The 13,880-nt window shown below is 49.8% G+C and overlaps 1 protein-coding gene across 5 annotated transcripts in view; it reads left to right on the forward strand.

Moving 5' to 3' along the window:
* Window positions 1–13,880, forward strand: part of VWA2 (von Willebrand factor A domain containing 2) — a 51,284-nt gene continuing 37,404 nt past the window's right edge. For 2 of the 5 annotated variants that reach the window (XM_070780882.1, XM_070780883.1), the window contains exons 1-6: window positions 1–422; window positions 2,364–2,452; window positions 6,599–6,770; window positions 7,743–7,804; window positions 11,343–11,417; window positions 12,881–13,014. In XM_070780882.1, coding sequence (XP_070636983.1) covers window positions 6,646–6,770; window positions 7,743–7,804; window positions 11,343–11,417; window positions 12,881–13,014 — 396 coding nt within the window. In that variant the 5' untranslated portion in view covers window positions 1–422; window positions 2,364–2,452; window positions 6,599–6,645. Of the gene's footprint in view, window positions 423–2,363; window positions 2,453–3,772; window positions 4,275–6,598; window positions 6,771–7,742; window positions 7,805–11,342; window positions 11,418–12,880; window positions 13,015–13,880 lie in introns of those variants that run through there. The other 3 variants (XM_019952942.2, XM_070780884.1, XM_070780885.1) reach the window with 3 other exon arrangements.

Below are 13,880 nucleotides of genomic sequence, written 5' to 3' on the forward strand. Positions count from 1 at the left end.
AGCGCCCCCTGGCCCGAGCCGGGTCCCGCCGCGCGCTCCTCGCCGTGAGTTCAGCCGGCGTGGTCTCCGCGTCGCTGGAACCCCCTTCCTTCCCGGCGCTCGCACCGGAGGAGACGCCCCGCCCCCGGGCGCCCCTGCCCAGCGTGCAGAGACGGGGCGTCCGGCTTGGATGCGGCGTCGGCGCGGCGGGTTTGGTTCGGCATTGTCTGCGCTCCACCCGAGCACGACGGCGGGGCCCGCACGCCTCTTCGGGAAGTCGGCGTCCCGGGCAGAAAGCACCTGGCGCGCCCCTCCTCGGGGTACCCCTCCTTCGGTCCCGCGGCGAGCCGGAGGGGGTCTTGGGAGCCACCGCGCTGCGGCCCCGGCAGCAGCCCCTCCGGTGGGTCCCCCGGGAACGCCAAGCAGAGCAGCTCGGACCGCAGGTAAAGGGGACGGGCGCTCGGTGATGAGTGGAGGAGGGAACCTCGTATTACACCTGGCCGTCTTAGCAGAGTCGTAGAACCCCTAACCCGACTCACCTTTTGAATAAAGGCTTTGGGGACAAGCCGACCCCTTCTTCCCCGCCCCCCCCCCCCCCCCCCCATTTTACAGAACAGATGCAGGTGTTAAAGTCACTCCTGCATGCTTTTCCCAAGCAGCCCGGTGACCCCAGCGAGGTCTCTGCATGCAGAGCCTGAGGGGCCCGCGGCCCCGAGAGACTCGTCCTTGGCCTTTGGGAAGTCTAAGAGATTTATCCTCTCTGGTGATTCACCTGCTTGGACACCCCCCTCCTCGTCAACCCCACTCTGGCCAGCTGGTACAGCCCAGCTTCCTGCACTTCTCCAGGTCAGAGCCCAGCTCTGTGGCCACCTTCTGGGAGGGGAAATGGGAGGGTCTTAGAATTGCACCTTAAAAGCTTGCCAGGGGGCATGGATTTAAAAATTTGGTGGACACTCAGGCAGAAGAGAGGAAAGGAGCGCACCTTGCTTCCCTTTCACTGTGGAATCAGTGGCTGTCCTGCTGAGAAGGGCCTTTCCATGGGGACACTATGAAGCGTGTTTAGTATCTTGGAACTAAATAAATAAAATGTGTACAATTTTCAATTTAGGCGGTCCTTTAAAAACAACCCCTCTAGAACCTAAGTGTTTTATAAATTGAAGTCTAAAAATTCAAGGTCTATTTTGCTTTCTCAGTGACATTATATTAAGAAATGTGCAGTTATTAAGAGGAGTCAGAAAAGAGAAGGAAAGCGAAGACTCAGCACTGCAGCTGGCAAAGGCCGTGAGAGTTAATTTGTAAATGCTGCTGGCTTTCAATAGCTTGTAGCCATTCTTTTCCTTAGATTGATGAGATACAAAGCTTTACTGGCTTGTTCTTTGCGTTGGATACAGCCCTTACTCTTCTTTGTAGACATCCAGCTCAGAGCCATCTCTTGATGTATTAAGAATTTCCCAGTGTGGATCCCCAAGCAAATACCGGAGGTCCACGGGGATTCCATCCTTCCTTCATCATACCCGTCTCTTTGAAAACCATCAATGACATTTTTCTTTAAATCTGGCTTTTTGGTCCACCACCCAGAGCTTAGAGTAGCTGTTTCCCTTCCCCCTCACCAGGCTCAGGCTCTTGAAATGAATTATAGTCAGATGCCCCTGTTTTTACAGATGAGGAGACGGAGACCTAGGAAGGGTGGAAGACTGCCCGAGGGAGAACGGGACTGCCTGCCAGGAACCCTGGCTCCTGGTTCTGTAATGAGCACAGTCATTAACTGGCAAGTGATGACACTAAGGATAAACCGCTGGTGCAAATGTAAAAGCCCCTTGTTAAGAATGTGCCCACCAGGTGCGCATCTTATGGAGTTTTTTCCACCGCATCCCTAACACCTGGGAGAGTGCTGAGTGCAGGGCAGATGCTTAATAGTTGTTATTGAATAAGTTAAATTTCATGCCATTGTATCAGTGGAAGGGTCAACACTGTGAGTGTGTTAGAACAATGATTCCCACACTGAGCAGTAAGAAAAAAATAAAAAACAGTTTTAATTGAGAGGACTGTAACAAAATTGCTAATTTTTAATTTTATCCCACAAGGATATTTTTTTAAAATGCAATAAGCCCCTCACATCATCGACAAAGCTATTGGAGTTCTCTTGGGGGCCCTGCATAAGAGTGGGTCTAGGCCATGCGAGACACCCCTGCTTCAGTATCCCAAGCCATCAACCCAAAATAGCTGAACACACTCAAAGGCCCTTCTTTTAGTTCACCCTTTCATCTTCTAAACAGCTCCAGCAGCTTATTCTTCCACCGCAGAACCACCTGCTGGGTTTCCCTGATTGTGAGCCTGCAATTCCTCACTTCCCTTCCTGATCCTGGGTCCCTTCTCTTAACTAGTTTTCCTGATCTCCACTTGGGCACCTCTGCCCTTACCCAGAGGACTTCGGCACTGTTGGCTCCTGGGATCCTGGCAATAACCTTTCCAGGTAAATAGGGTGTGTAATGTCACCCCAATTTTTGAAAGGAGAAAATCGAGTGACTGAAAGAATGGACTTGGGAGATTGGTGCTCAGGTCTCCTGACGTCAGATTGGTGCCCTTTGCACACCAACTGTGTGCTGCACGCTGCTTGTCACGTCTGGGCTGCCTGCATCCGAAAAACTGGGCCTGACGCCAAACTTGTGATTTACCAGCTCTTTGACCTTGGGCCCCAACTTCTCCAAGACCATTTTCACAAGTGTGAAAGTGGAATTGATCATGTCTACCCTATAGGGCATATGAATGTAGTTATATGACGTTAATATGTGAAATGCAGTGATAATCTTTTAACGTCATAGGTTCAAAAAGTCTTTTACCATTATGGGGGACATTCATACTGTTTCACTGGATCTTTAAAACACTGTCAGTTATGAAACAGATGAATGAGGTGGGAACTTGGTGTTTGCAGAGTTACCCACCTGGTTAGAAGCAGAGCTAGTTTGGAATTCCATCTTTGGAGTTCCAGTCCTGTGGGTGCGCTTTCCACAATCCTATGACAGTGGATTTGGTGGCTCAGGTGGTAAAGAATCTGCCTGCAATTCAGGAGACCCATTCGATCCCTGGGTCAGGACGATTCCCTGAAGAAAGGAATGGCTGCCCACTCCAGTATTCTTGTCTGGAGAATTCCATGGACAGAGAGCCTGGCAGGCTACAGTCTGTGGGATCTCAAAGAGTTGGGCATAACTGAGTGACTAATACACATACTGACAGTTTCAATAAAGGATTTTCAAATACGATCATAACAAGCATCAGAATCTCTTGTCAGGTACAGGGTGTGGGCAGCCTGTGGTTTACACCCAATCTGCCTCTTCTCCCTAGTCATCCAGGGGCCCAAAGGGCACAGTTTGTCCCTTATGGCTGATTTCTGGTTGCCAGACTGTTGGGTTCTGAAAATTTGTGATTTTGTTAGAGAAAGCATAGCGTGCCCCAGAACAACTTGTAAAATGCCCTTCATGCCTTATCGGACTAGAAACGTGTCAACCACTTCCCCTGATTGCCTGGGTCTGAGCCAAGTATTTTGCCAAGTGAACAAGGAAGATGTTTGTTACAGCGAAAGACCACAGGCTTCCTGGCTGACTTACCTCCAATGTGAAAGTCTTTCTCTTCTGGTGTGGACTGTTTTTGTAAAAGGATTCAGATTTCCATTCTACTGATGGAGAGGAGGCTGCCAAGGGCTAATCTAATATTTGGGGTTGGAATTGCATTTTGTAAGGAGGTGGAAGCGCTCTCCTTTTTCACCCTGCCCTCGTTTCATTTCCGATCATAGAGGAGAAGGTGGGCATTGTCCTGCAAAACCGCCTTTAGCTATTGCTGTTCGGTCTGGCCCTTCTTTTTCAAAAGTAGCCTTGTTTGGCCTTTGCTTTCTTCCTGTCTCTTGGGAAATGCAATCTCCAGGCAGCACAGAGTGTTATGTTTTGTGGTGCCCTGCAGCAAACCTCACACATCAGAATTTGAAAATAACAATCAGATGAAAAGGCTAGGGAGTCGGGGAGGGATCCAGGTCCATGTGTGAGAACCCCAGAAGCCGGGAATGACGATGTGTGGGATTAGCATGAGTAATGGAATAGAAAGGAGCAAATGTGATGAGCCAGGTGTTTCGTAATGGAAGAGGCTTGACAAGGTATACCTGGAGATGGAAGTTCTGTTTCTGCCCCTGGGTTGCAGACCACTCCCATCTGCCTAGCACAAGACTGCAGAAAGTTCTCTAAATCTTCTCAAGTTATGTGCTCGGGTGTGGGAGTTGCTGGCAGCTGATGGAAGACTGCCAACAGGTGAGATTCAGGGTGGCAGATTTTTAATTAGGCTCTGTTCCTCTGTCCTGATCCCCCACAAACAGGAAGGTGACAGATGGAACAGAACACAGGGAGGCCAGAAGGAGTAGGATCCACTTATTAACTGTCTCACCTGGGGCAGAACTGTCTCACCTTGGCTTCTCTCTGTCTCAGCTTTCCCATCTGTCAAATGGGGGCTTGCTGTGAGCATTAGGAGAGAGAAGATACGTAAGTATAGAGTGTGGTGTGTGTTAATCTCTGTCATGTCCAACTCTTTGTGACCCCATGGATTGTAGCCCACTAAGTTCCTCTGTCCATGGAATTCTCTAGGCAAGAATACTGGAATAGTTAGCCATTCCCTTCTCCAGGGGATTGTCCCAAACCAGGGATTGAACACGGGTTTCCTGCATTGCAGGCAGATTCTTTACTGTCTGAGTCACCAGGGAAGCCCACGGAGCCTGGTACTGGGTGCTTTAGTGAGTAAATTATGCTCACTAGATGGGAGCAGCTGGTTTTTTTTGTTTGTTTGTTTGTTTTTTACTGTGGAATTCATTCTTTCAAGTCTTAGATGTAGGGTTGTATTTAGAATGTTGAATTAGTGTTGAAAGAAAGTTTTGCTGTGTGAGGAAGGGGGATTGAGCTGAATATTTGAGATGATTGGGTGGGAATAGATAGTGTAGAGTACTATTAATTCTGTATCATCATTGAAACAACGTTAGGTTCATTTATCTTGGTATAAAAAAGGATACCGTGAGTGCAGTGAGCACAGGAAGAATACTTCATCAGGAAGTATCCCTCCAGCCCACCTGCCTGAAGCGTTATGATGCTGATTTCCAGCAAGCACGTGTCTCACCTACTACATGCCAGGCATATTCAGAGACTGAGACACAGCCCCTAGTCCCTGAGCCATTTGCCACGCGGCAGGCAGGTTCAGTGTGGGCTGTGTGACAGTGGGGATTGCGGTGGAGGTGGGGGCATGGGGGTCGGTGGGGGGAGGTGCTGCTGAGGTCTCAGGGTCAGCACCGCCTGAGCCTGGCGCTCACAAGGAGGCACTTGATTTCCAGATTGCCACCCTCAATTCTGTTTTAATGAGCAGAACCTTAAGAGGCTCTGGAAAAACATTCACCTGGGCAAGCAGAGGCACATGGTGGAGCCAGATGGATCTGCCTGGGTTTGTCCCCTGGTACAGGGAGGGGCCCCGTGTTCACAAACACCTGCTGTGCAGCAGAAAACTTCTGTGCTGCCTTTTGCCTTGTCCTCACGGGAGGCTGCTTGAATCCTAGTTTTGTTAAAAAAAAAAAAAAAAATTAATAGGCCTGAGCCTCAGAGTCCTGCGTGTGCCCAAGGTCAGAAGCTGTGATCCCAGAAAATCTTGAGCCTCAGGACTGGATGGCACAGGGATGCCCTTTCCTTCTCCTCCAAGCTGGCCCTTGTCCCCAGGCCTCGCCCCTGCCTGGCTCCCAGGTGGAAGGTATGGACTTGTCCCATGGCTGTTGTGTGGAGTAAGAGGAAAGAGAACAGGAGGCGTGGCCCCCACTGGCCAGCATTCTCTCCAGCCCCCTCTCTCCCTCTGACCATGCCTGGGAAACTCCTGCCCTCCTCCCTCCTGTAATACCTTATCTCTGGTCCTTACTTAGATGAGGTGAGGCTGGGAAGCCTCTCAGTTACTTGAAGCACAGAGATGCTCAGCTGGGTAGGTGATTCCATTTAGTTTGCTTTGGGAAAGTTTTGAAATCCAGAGAGCTGAATAAACAGTGGAGTAAGGTCTGACCATCATAGGTCCATGGTGGAGAGGAGATCAAAAGGGGATTTTCTTTTTTTTTTTTAACCAGAAGACATCTTAGCAGCCTCTGGTCCACCCTCCTCGTTTTCAGGTGAGGAACTGTGGCTGCTCTCAGGGTCGCACAGCGTCAGATGAGAAGTGGGACCCCTGGATCCAGGGTGCACACCCTCTGTCATCGTGGGGCAGAGGTAGCTCCCGAGTCACGATGTGCCAGCTCAGTGGGCATGGAGTTCAGGGGGATGGCCCATGGACCTTGAGCTGACCTCGGCTCTAGGAGTTGCATGGTTAGAAGAAAGCCCGTTGGATGGGGACCCGGAGACTCAGGACTCCTCCCCTTCTGAGCCTCAGGGACGCCTTCCCATTCACTTCTGGGGTGTGTATGCTTATTCACTGTGTGTCCTCCTTAGTCTGATACCACAACGTGCCCCCTGAGGGTAGGAGTGCAGGCCCAGGGCATGGGGGGCGTGGTCAGCACTGTCCAAGAAAGCACCAGCCTCCCCACCGCCCCCACTCCCGCCCCAGTTATTCATATTTCCTTCAGTTCCAGTGAGGTCTTCACGCACACGAGCTGGGTCATTTTGAACTTTTATGCAAGTCACAATAATCTGCATTTCCTGGGTGACTTCTATGTTCAAGGCAGCCCTTGCTTTCAGCCTGGTTGGCAAATCCTCTGAATTCAGAATCCAGCTGTGTTTTGTTCCTGCGTCGGCCAGGTATGTTTTCAGTGCCCGGACAGAGGTGGTTGGGGTGCATCAGAAAAGTAACACAATTCATTTTAGCGCAGATTAAGTTAGAGGCACGTGGCTGAGTCACCAAAGATGACCAGGAGACCCCTGCCAGGTGTTCTGGAGAAGTGGTGTCCCTAATGGAGGAGGGGAGGGGCGGTCCCAAGGGCCAAGATCCATGAATGGAATCTTGGGCCCTCTGCCTTGCTATCCATGTTTGTGTATGTATATATATGTATTTGGCTTTGATGGATCTTTGTTGCTTTGTGTGGGCTTTCTCTGGTTGCAGTGAGCAGGGGCTATTCTTCACTGTTGCGGCTCCTCTTGTTTTGGAGACAGGCTCGAGGGTGCGTGGGGTTCAGTAGTTGCACACGGGCTCAGTAGTTGTGGCTTAGTTACCCCGAAGCATGTGGAATCTTCATGGACCAGGGATGGAATCCTTGACCCCTGCATTGGCAGGCAGATTCTTAACCACTGGACCACCGGGGAAGTCCCTATCCATGTTCTTAGGTTGCAGGAGCCTGGCCCTCATTGAGCATGTTAAAGGAACTTTCGAGAGCGTCAGGTTGAAGTGAGTTTTCTTTGTCCATGGAATTCTCCAGGCAAGAATACTGGAGTGGGTTGCCATTCCTTTCTCCAGGGGATCTTCTTGACCCAGGGATTGAGCCCGGGTCTTCTGCACTACAGGCAGATTCTTTACCGACTGAGCTACCAGGGAAGGGGAAGATGTTAAGGCTGTCCTTTAAAATCAAAGTCATTGGAGTAAAGACTTCCATGGCTTTTTGGGATCTGAGTCTTCTCCAGACTACAGTAGTTATCATGTGAGCAGCAGCCTCTAGGGTCATATCTGTGACCCGGGAAAGGCTGAGCCCTTGTCGTCTTGTTTGGGGGTGTGACTTGGGGGAGCTCACAGAACTGATTGCTGATCCTTTTTTTTTTTTCCTTGTCCTGACCCTCTAGTCATATCAACATGCCCTCCTTCCTGTTGCTGGAAGCCATCTGCATTGTCCTGTTTGCTGGAGGTGAGTGTTCTTGGTGTGGGGAGAGGTGGGTGAGGTGTTGAGGGGTTTGATGTGCCTCACATCTGGTGGATTTTGACTTCTAAAGGTCTCTTGAGTGCATCCATGTTTCTCCACTCCTGGCCACTTGCCTAGTCTAAGCCCCATCGTCTGGTGCTTGGACCACTGCAGTAGCCTCCTGACTCGTCTCCCTGGAGACGAGTGAATCCCTGGATTCACCTGGTCCCCCTCCATCCTGTTCTTCACACATTTCAAAATGCAAATCTGGTCATATCTGGACCCCTCTCCATTCCCATTGCCTACCGGAAACTTCTAAGTGATATTCCACTGCTCTTAAGAGGGCCTGCCTGATCTGACCTTGTGCCACGTGGTATCCCCTCTGGAGCCCCCTCCCTCCTCCTCTTTGTTGCAGCCCACACTCCTTCCAGGCTGGCCCAGCACCCTTGCTCCCTCCCACCCTGGGGTTCTCAATTATGGTGAACCATCTGCCTATATCACTGACTCACCCAGCACCTCTACCCTGGTAAACTCCTACTCATCCTCCAGAACCCAGCTCAGTTTCTCCTGGATCCCCAGGTCAGATCCCCCTACTAAAACCTCGTGTCCCATTGAGTCTCTCTGTTGTGTTGCACTTAATACAGATATGAGTTCATTCCTGTGTGAATTTAAAAAATGAGTGTTTATCTTCTCCACTGGACATAGGCTGTGTAGTCTTGGCACCTAGCACTGGACTTGGCACCTAATCTATGCTCAAGAAATAGATTAGTGATTGGATAATGGAGCAAATCAGTTTTCTATTTACTTCCCACGTTGGCCCTCCCACATTCTAGACTCTTTGAAATACGAGATGGTAGAAAGGAATAGGTGTGTTTTGTGGGTTGGCTGATGAGTAAGAATGAGTGGGCTGGGTGGCTGGCTGCCTGAGGCTAGCCCAGAGTTCTCGTGCAGTCTCGGAGGCTCTCTTGCAGTCCCTCCCTGATCTGTGTTTCTGTGAGTAGGGGTATCCTCGCTATTCGTTGGCTGCTGTCACCGTCTGCTTGTTTTCTGGAACCTCAGGGAGATAGAGGCTGGAAGAAGGACGTGGTTGCCCAGTCCGCCTGTCGTCTCTCTTGAAGCCATGTGTGTGATCAATGTCACACAGTAGCTTCATGACCGACAGACTGGGATGACATAAGACATGTTTGGGGACATGCGGTCCCTGGGGGCCCAGGCAGAGTAAAGCTTCTGTTTTAACTCACTGTGGAAGCTCACCCTCTGTAGCCCGTCCAGTTCACAGAGCACTGGATCTGACACCCCTTGGTTGTACCAGTGAGACAGGGAAGGCTCAGAGAGGCTAAGTGATTTGCCTAGGACTGCACAGCTTTCAGGAGCAGGACTGGGATGAAAACCCAAAGCCGAGTCTCCCCACCCTGTCCAGGCAGGCGGTCCTCAGAGGTGAAGGCTGACTTGGTTGGGAGAGGAAGCCGCAGTCACATGCTCACTGACTCTCTGTTCCTGGGGGAACGTCTGCAGAGTCCTGAGGTAGTTTCACAGGGGGACCTTGGGATGTCACTGGGTACCCGCTCCCTGGAAGGAGGTCTCACCTGAAGCCTGGCACCTCCCAGGACACCTGAGCACATGATACAGTTATATAAGCTGAGTCACGTCCGTAGTGAGTGGTCCCTGGGCACGGAGCTCCTCCTCCCATCTCCCATCCAGGGGTGATGGCTAGTCAGTCTCCAGCTGGAGAATGTGCCAGTAAAACATTTTAAAAGACCTTAGGGATTCCTCAGGGACCTCCCTGGTGGCCCAGACAGTAAAGAATCTGCCTGTTACTCGGGAGACCCTGGTTCAATCCCTTGGTTGGGAAGATTCCCTGGAGAAGGGAATGGCAACTCAGTCCAGTATTCTTGCCATGGACAGAGGAGGCTGATGGGCTAGTCTGTGGGGTCATAAAGAGTCAGACATGATGGAGCTACTGACACTTTAAGGATTCCTCGACTCCTGGACTTTTTGTCAGTGATTCGTGGGCTCATTCAGGAAAGCTTGGTGCTTTCCTGCTTTGACTTCAGGGTCAAAGGAGGTGCGAATTTTTTATTCATTTGGCCAAATTGTGTGCAGAAAGCTGGGCTGGGCTCTGTGGAGACAGGGGAAGGCGTTTCTGCCCCATGAATGAACTCCAGCGGGTACTGCCAATTAGAGGCGCCCCTCCCCCCGGAACCTGACCTCATCTTTTGGTGTCCTCTTCCTCGTCACCGTCCTGGCAGCGGCAAATCCCCCTGAGCCCAACTTCCCTGTGTTATGTGATTCCTACCACACCCCCACCTCCATCCCAGCCTGACGCCATCTCCTTACCTCTTTCCCCAGCAGCCTCCCGCCACCTCATATTCCTTCCTCTGCCCCTGGCCTGGCCTGGCCTGTTCCTAGCTTCTGCACACCCTCACTTGGTGCCTTCTGTGCTTATCCACAGGACATGGACTTTATAAGCATCTGCATGTCTGCTTTGTCTGACAGTGACCATGCATGTTTGGCTTTTCAAATAACCCCTCCAAGTGGCACCTCATTGTCTTCAGGACTTTCATAGTGGTTGGCTTGCTGTTCAGCACCTGGCATGCTACCTGCCCTCAGAGTTTATTTTGTAAAATTGTTATTGACTGCTCATATGCCATTACTACAATTTTACTGGGTATCACATAGAAGAAAAAGGTGTATCCACAAACGTCCTGCCCAAAACTTTTTAGCCTTTGTTCATGTTAATTGCACTGAATGATTGTATCAGTGTTACTCTGAGTCCTGTCTCTATGGGTATTTGTCATCGCCATCATTCTGAAACAAATAATGTTGAAGGAGATGTCTTGGTGGCACATTTTCCCTTCCCTAAAACTGTTTTTCCTTTGGATCGATTCCCAGGTGTGATGCTATGTAGCCTAACCCCTTTTATGACTCCTAATTCATTTGGCTAAATTGTTCTTCAAAAAGATTGTGCCAATTTACTGTGCCACCATTGGAAAAGGTTTTCCTGACATAATCTTTCCAGTTACATTTACATTTAAACTTTGATCATCTAAATTTCACATTTAAAAGGGTACCCCATGGTTTGAGTTAAAGCACTTTGTCGCCTATTTGAAAATTTTCCCTTGTGCTTTTCTTTTTTTTTTTCCCTTGTGCTTTTCTAGGAATTCTCTTCCTTCTGTGAATTGTCTGCTCATGTTCAAGGTTAATTTTTATGGCAAGATGCTGCACCCCAGAGGGGCACCCAGTTCTTATGCCTAACCAGGGGCAAAACTCATTAGAATCAAGGCTCTCTATAGCCTCTGGGTAGATAATTTTACTCTTCACAATACCCAAATTTAAATGCAAAGGTACCTGGTAAATTTGGAGTAGTTTATTTGGAGGGCACTATTTATGTTATCCATCTGGTAATTTTTAAGATACAGTATCATTAAGCTCTTCCATGTTCCTGTTTTCTCTATTGTCGCCTGTTCATTCTGGTCACGTAACGTGGAGTCCAGGACTCCTCCCCTTTCTGCCTTGTAATGTGTGCTTCTGTTTCCTCTCCTAGTGCCTCCTTCCCTCCCTCTTCAGGAAGTCCACGTGAGCAAGGAGATTATTGGGAAGATTTCAGTCGCCAGCAAAAGTAAGCCCATGTTTTTCTCGACCCTCCAAACTCTCCCACTTCAGCCTCTATGTGATGGACCCAAGGGAAATCTTTTGGCTTCAGACATTTTCTTTCCCAGCCCTGTCTTCTTTCACACTGTGGCCAGAGTCATTTTCCCTGAACAGAGGCCTGACGAAGTTCCTCTCCTGGGTGAAAAACCTGGGAAGATCCCTGTTGCTGAATTTCTTGGCCCTTGCTTCAAGGTTCTCCTGTTGTATGATCACCGCCTACCCAGCCAGCCTCATCGGCTGCTGTATTTCTTCCTCTTTCTCTCTGCTTGGCATTCCTCCACGTGCTCAAGCCCTGCCCTCCCGCTTGCAGGGACTCTCTGGTCACCTTCCCTCCCTCTCTGGTGAAATCCCCCTTGCTTGTTGCTACTGGGTGACACCTTCTCACTGGTTCTTCTCTGACTTCCACTCTCATTTTCATGGTGAGGTGACAAGGTGTGGACTCTGACACCCTGGGTTGGACTTCCTGGCTCCACCACTTCCTGGTGCTTTGACCTCAGGAAAGTTCCCTGAATTGCCCTGTACCCTGCTCTCTTTATCTTGCCAATGGGAATACAAATTGTAAATCTATTTAGGGGTGGTGGTGAGGGGGCTAGGAAGCTGATAGCTAAAAGGTACAGAGTTTCCTTTTGAGGAGATGAAAGATGTTCTAAAATTGACTATGATGGTAGAATATCTCTTTGAATATACCCAAAGCCATTGATGAGATTGTTGGATGCCATCTTCGACTCAATGGACTTGAGTTTGAGCAAACTCTGGGAGATAGTGGAGGACAGGGAAGCCTGGTGTGCTGCAGTCCATGGGGTCACAAAGAGTCAGACACAATTGAGCAGCTGAGCAACACAAAAAGCCACCGAGTGTATACTTCAAACATTGACTTATATGTGAATGACATCTCAAGATAACTGTGAAAAAATTAAAAAATTATAATCTATCTCAAGGTGGTTATGAGAATTAAATAAATTAGTGCATTTAAAGTGTTTAAAGCAGAGTACCCAGCCTATAGGAAAGATTTGTTCAGTGCTTGTGATTACTTTGGCTCTTGGGTAATGCATCCTTATGTACCAGGGTGCCTGACTGTGTCCCAGGCTAGATTGTGAACCCTGAGGGCAGGATCCAGGGCTCTTGGGTATCCCTCCATGGCTCCAGTAGCCCCTCTTCTCAGATGGCTTAGTTAGCGTTGTTGAATTAGACTCTCATTATCACACAGACTTTCATCAGTGTTGTGCCCATGGTAGGTCCATGCTCCCCGCTGCAGGGGAGCATTGCCTGTGGCCCAGAATCATCTCCAGTGTTATTTCCCCCACTGTACTAAGAGGAGCTTGACCCACTGCAAGATTGTTTCCGCCTCCACTCTGCTCTGGGAGGAAGATCTTCTCAGGACCAGACCACAGGGAAGCTGGCTGTCTCTCATGTTGCCCCACTCTCCCCTAGTGATGTGGTGCTCGGCCGCAGTGGACGTCCTGTTTCTGATGGATGGCTCTCATAGTGTCGGGAAAGGGAGCTTTGAAAGGTCCAAGCACTTCGCCATCACAGTCTGTGATGCTCTGGACATCAACCCTAGGAAGGTGAGTTTAAGTCCCATTGTCTTTGTATTAGGGTGTCTGGCTGCAAGTGACAGAAAGCCCATTTTAAGTGGAAGAGGGCATTTATTGGCTTGTGGAACCAGGAAGATCAAGGGGATGAATCCTGGTTCCTGACACAATGGAATCGCAGGCCTCAATTGCTCTTTTTCTCCTCCTCTCCATTTTGCTTTCCTCATTTGGGTTCCCCCTGAGGCAGGTTCTCCTTACTCAGCAGAGTTGCTCTACACAGTCCTTCAAGCTATTTATCCCCAGAAAAAGAAAGTGGACCTCTTTCCCTGTAGAGCTGGCAGAAGTCCTCAGGAGGGCTCTGATTGGGCAGATGTAGGTCACATGACAATCCCTTTACCAATCACAGAAGTCAGAGGGAAGAGCGTGTCTGGCCATTCCTGAGTCACGTGCTTATGCTCCTTCTTGGGGTGGGGATGAACAGTGGGACTTCCTGCTAGAAAGAGAGGTTGTGCTCGCAGAACTGCGGGAAAGGGAAAGCATGCTGCAGACAAAAACTACAACTATTTCTGAAGACTAGGAGAAGGCAATGGCATCCCACTCCAGTACTCTTGCCTGGAGAATCCCATGGATGGAGGAGCCTGGTAGGCTGCAGTCATGGGGTTGTGAAGAGTGGGACACGACTGAGCGACTTCCCTTTCACTTTTCACTTTCATGCATTGGAGAAGGAAATGGCAACCCACTCCAGTGTTCTTGCCTGGAGAATCCCCGGGACAGGGGAGCCTGGCAGGCTGCTGTCTATGGGGTCGCACTTGGACACGACTGAAACAACTTAGCAGCAGCAGGGTCTTAATACAAATCAGCTCCTACCCTCTGTGTTCGCTTGAAGGGAGCAGCTCCTG

The sequence above is a fragment of the Bos indicus genome, chromosome 26 (assembly GCF_029378745.1).
Source record: "Bos indicus isolate NIAB-ARS_2022 breed Sahiwal x Tharparkar chromosome 26, NIAB-ARS_B.indTharparkar_mat_pri_1.0, whole genome shotgun sequence".
Lineage (NCBI taxonomy): Eukaryota > Metazoa > Chordata > Mammalia > Artiodactyla > Bovidae > Bos > Bos indicus.